The 3,961-nt window shown below is 49.2% G+C and overlaps 1 protein-coding gene across 1 annotated transcript; it reads right to left on the minus strand.

Annotated features, from left to right (window-relative positions):
* Positions 1–572: 572 nt before the first annotated feature.
* Positions 573–2,679, minus strand: LOC311124649 (serine/threonine-protein kinase Sgk1-like). Its single transcript, XM_084198761.1, has 3 exons — positions 2,489–2,679; positions 1,236–1,325; positions 573–989 (listed from the first exon to the last, which is right to left on the minus strand). Exons 1-3 carry the CDS (start codon positions 2,612–2,614, stop codon positions 822–824), a joined length of 384 nt encoding a protein of 127 aa, XP_084054887.1. The 5' UTR covers positions 2,615–2,679; the 3' UTR covers positions 573–821.
* Between the last annotated feature and the right edge of the window lie 1,282 nt (positions 2,680–3,961).

Genomic DNA, 3,961 nt, shown 5'->3' on the forward strand with positions numbered 1-3,961 from the left:
ACACATCTCATCACCCCGAGAACACCATCCCCACAGTGAAGCATGATCGTGGCAGCATCATGCTGTGGGGATGTTTTTCATCGGCAGGGACTGAGAAACTGGTCAGAATTGAAGTAATGACGGATTGCGCTAAATACAGGGAAATTCTTGAGGGAAACCTGTTTCTGTCTTCCAGAGATTTGAGACTGGGACGGAGGTTCACCTTCTAGCAGGACAATGACCCTAAGCATACTGCTAAAGCAACACTCGAGTGGTTTAAGGGGAAACATTTAAATGTATTGGAATGGCCTAGTCAAAGCCCAGACCTCAATCCAATTGAGAATCTGTGGTATGACTTAATGATTGCTGTACACCAGCAGAACCCATCCAACTTGAAGGAGCTGGAGCAGTTTTGCCTTGAAGAATGGGCAAAAATCCCAGTGGCTAGATGTGCCAAGCTTATAGAGACATACCCCAAAAGACGTGCAGCTGTAATTGCTGTTTTTTTGTCTTATTTCTTGTTTGTTTCACAACAAAAAATATTTTGCATCTTCAAAGTGGTAGGCATGTTGTGTTAATCAAATGATACAAACCCCCAAAAAATCAATTTTAATTCCAGGTTGTAAGGCAACAAAATAGGAAAAATGCCACGGGGGTGAATACTTTCGCAAGCCACTGTAGGTAGGAGTCCATAGGATGTCCTATAGGTAGGAATCCATGGAGGGGTCTGTAGGTAGGTAGGAGTCCACATGATGTCCTATAGGTAGGAGTACATAGAGGGTGTGTCTATAGTTAAGACTCTATACATTGTCCTATAGGTTCTGGTCTATAGGTATGATATCCTACAGGTATGAGTCCATGGAGGGTGCGTAGGAGAACCCTAGGAAGGCCTCGGCTGCCTCTGTGATACTGGCAGTGATGAGGGAGGAGTCAGGGGAACAGCCAATGGAAGAGGGGACGGGCTCCTCTGTGAACTCTGGGTCAAAGTGACGAAGATCGTTAGGGCCCGTCTGGAGGGAGGGGGGGGGGGGGGGGGGGGGGGAGAGAGAGAGAGAGAGAGAGAGAGAGAGAGAGAGAGAGAGAGAGAGAGAGGCATAATGGTAGACAATAGTCTTACTTATATGTAAAGATGTGTTGAGATGTTAAATGTACTTTCAATAAAGATTTGATTTTGATAATGGCAGAGTAAAATGTATTTTCTTATTAAAGGGATATGCGATAGTAAAAAGTATGTTGTGCTATTGAAGGGGGCGTACCACATTTGGGTTGAAAGGGGGGGTGAGCTTCTTAGCGGTCAGGTCATCCCAGTTGATGGGGGAGAAGAACATGTGGTTCTTGATCTCCTCCTGAGAGAGAGAGAGACAGAGAGAGCGAGAGAGAGAAAGAAAGAGAGAGACAGAGAGAGAGAGAGAGAGAGAGAGAAAGAGAGAGATAGACAGAGAGAGAAATAGAGAGAGAGACAGAGAGAGAAATAGAGAGAGAGAGAAAGAGAGAGAGAGACAGAAATAGAGAGAGAGAGAAAGACAGTGAGAGAGAGAGAGAGAAAAAAAGAGAGACAGAGAGAGTGAGCGAAAGACAGAAAGAGAGCGAGAGAAAGAGAGAGAGAGAGATAAATAGAGAGAGAGAAATAGAGAGAGAGAGAAAGAGAGAGAGAGACAGAGAAATAGAGAGAGAGAGAGAAAGACAGTGAGGGAGAGAGAGTGAGAGAGAGAGAGAGAGAGAGAGAGAGAGAGAGAGAGAGAGAGAGAGAGAGAGAGAGAAAGATAGAGAATTAAGAAGGGGAGAGAGAGAGAGAGAGAGAGAGAGAGAGAGAGAGAGAGAGAGAGAGACAGAGAGTGAGAGTGAGAGTAAGAGTGAGAGAGAGAGAGAGAGAGAGAGAGAAATAGAGAGAGAGGGAGAAAGAGAGAGAGAGACAGAGAGAGAAATAGAGAGAGAGAGAAAGACAGTGAGAGAGAGAGAGAGAAAAAAAGAGAGACAGAGAGAGTGAGAGAAAGAGAGAAAGAGAGCGAGAGAAAGAGAGAGAGAGAGAGTGAGAGAAAGACAGTGAGAGAGAGAGAGAGAGAGAGAGAGAGAGAGAGAGAGGAGAGAGAGAGAGAGAGTGAGCGAGAAAGACAGTGAGAGAGAGAGAGAGAGAGAGAGAGAGAGAGAGAGAGAGAAAGAGAAGAGAGAGAGAGAGAGAGAGAGAGAGAGAGAGAGAGAGAGAGAAAGAAAGAGAGAAAGAGAGCGAGAGGAAAGAGAGAGAGAAAGAGAGAGAGAAAGAGAGAGAGAGAGAGAGAGAGAGAGAGAGAGAGAGAGAGAGAGAGATAGAAAGAGAGAGAGAGAATTAAGAAGGGGGAGAGAGAGAGAGAGAGAGAGAGAGAGAGAGAGAGAGAGAGAGAGAGAGAGAGAGAGAGAGAAAATTAAGAAGGGAGAAAGAGTTAGGGATAGTTAGGGAAGTTAATCAAAACACTCACAACCCACTGGACACAAACACACACATACTCTCCCCCTCTCTCTCACACACACTTACGAAGTCGTGGCTGTGTCCCAGTCGGTGTGTGCGGTCTTTCTGCAGCAGTCCCTCCAGTATGTGCCTGGCAGCGTTAGAGATGTTGTGTTTGAGCTGCAGGGGTTTGTTCAGGATGTTGTCATACATCTCTGCTGTGTTACGGCTGTAGAACGGAGGCTGAGGAGAGACAGTCTGTTATATCTGGTGTTCTTCTCCTGTCTTATCCGGTGTCCTGTGTGAATTTAAGTATGCTCCCTCTAATTCTCTCTCTCTCCCTCCCCTCCCGGAGGACCGTGAGCCCTAGGACCATGCTTCAGGACTACCTGGCCTGATGACTCCTGGCTGTCCTCAGTCCACCTGGTCGTGCTGCTGCTCCAGTTTCAACTGTTCTGCCTGCGGCTATGGAACCCTGACCTGTTCACTGGACGTGCTACCTTGTCCCAGACCTGCTGTTCTCAACTCTCTCTCTCTACCACACCTGCTATTTCAACCTTTAAATGCCCGGCTATGAAAAGCCAAGTGTCATTTACTCCTGATGTACTGACCTGTTGCAACCTCTTCAACCACTGTGATTATTATTTGACCCTGCTGGTCATTTATGAACGTTTGAACATCTTGGAGAAAAATCTGGCCTTAATGGCCATGTACTGTTATAATCTCCACCCGGCACAGCCAGAAGAGGACTGGCCACCCCTCAGAGCCTGGTTCCTCTCTACCCAGTACAGCCAGTAGAGGACTGGCCACCCCTCAGAGCCTGGTTCCTCTCTACCCAGTACAGCCAGTAGAGGACTGGCCACCCCTCAGAGCCTGGTTCCTCTTTACCCAGCACAGCCAGAAGGGGACTGGCCACCCCTCAGAGCCTGGTTCCTCTCTACCCAGCACAGCCAGAAGAGGACTGGCCACCCCTCAGAGCCTGGTTCCTCTCTACCCAGTACAGCCAGTAGAGGACTGGCCACCCCTCAGAGCCTGGTTCCTCTTTACCCAGCACAGCCAGAAGGGGACTGGCCACCCCTCAGAGCCTGGTTCCTCTCTACCCAGCACAGCCAGAAGGGGACTGGCCACCCCTCAGAGCCTGGTTCCTCTCTACCCAGCACAGCCAGAAGGGGACTGGCCACCCCTCAGAGCCTGGTTCCTCTCTACCCAGTACAGCCAGAAGGGGACTGGCCACCCCTCAGAGCCTGGTTCCTCTCTACCCAGTACAGCCAGAAGGGGACTGGCCACCCCTCAGAGCCTGGTTCCTCTCTACCCAGTACAGCCAGAAGGGGACTGGCCACCCCTCAGAGCCTGGTTCCTCTCTACCCAGTACAGCCAGAAGGGGACTGGCCACCCCTCAGAGCCTGGTTCCTCTCTACCCAGTACAGCCAGAAGGGGACTGGCCACCCCTCAGAACCTGGTTCCTCTCTAGGTTTCTTCTTAGGTTTCTGCCTTTCTAGAGAGTTTTCCTAGCCACTGTGCTTCTCCATCTGCATTGCTTGCTGTTTGGGGTTTTAGGCT

Source organism: Coregonus lavaretus, assembly GCF_964263955.1.
Source record: "Coregonus lavaretus genome assembly, contig: HAP1_SCAFFOLD_2563, whole genome shotgun sequence".
NCBI classification, from domain to species: Eukaryota; Metazoa; Chordata; class Actinopteri; order Salmoniformes; family Salmonidae; genus Coregonus; species Coregonus lavaretus.

Coding starts and splice junctions, on each gene's coding strand:
- LOC311124649 (XM_084198761.1), bottom strand. CDS start 2,614: ATGTATGACAACATCCTGAACAAACCCCTGCAGCTCAAACACAACATC. Junction 1,326..2,488: donor TGGGACACAGCCACGACTTC/GTAAGTGTGTGT, acceptor TCTCTCTCTCAG/GAGGAGATCAAGAACCACAT. Junction 990..1,235: donor CCCCTTTCAACCCAAATGTG/GTACGCCCCCTT, acceptor CCCTCCCTCCAG/ACGGGCCCTAACGATCTTCG.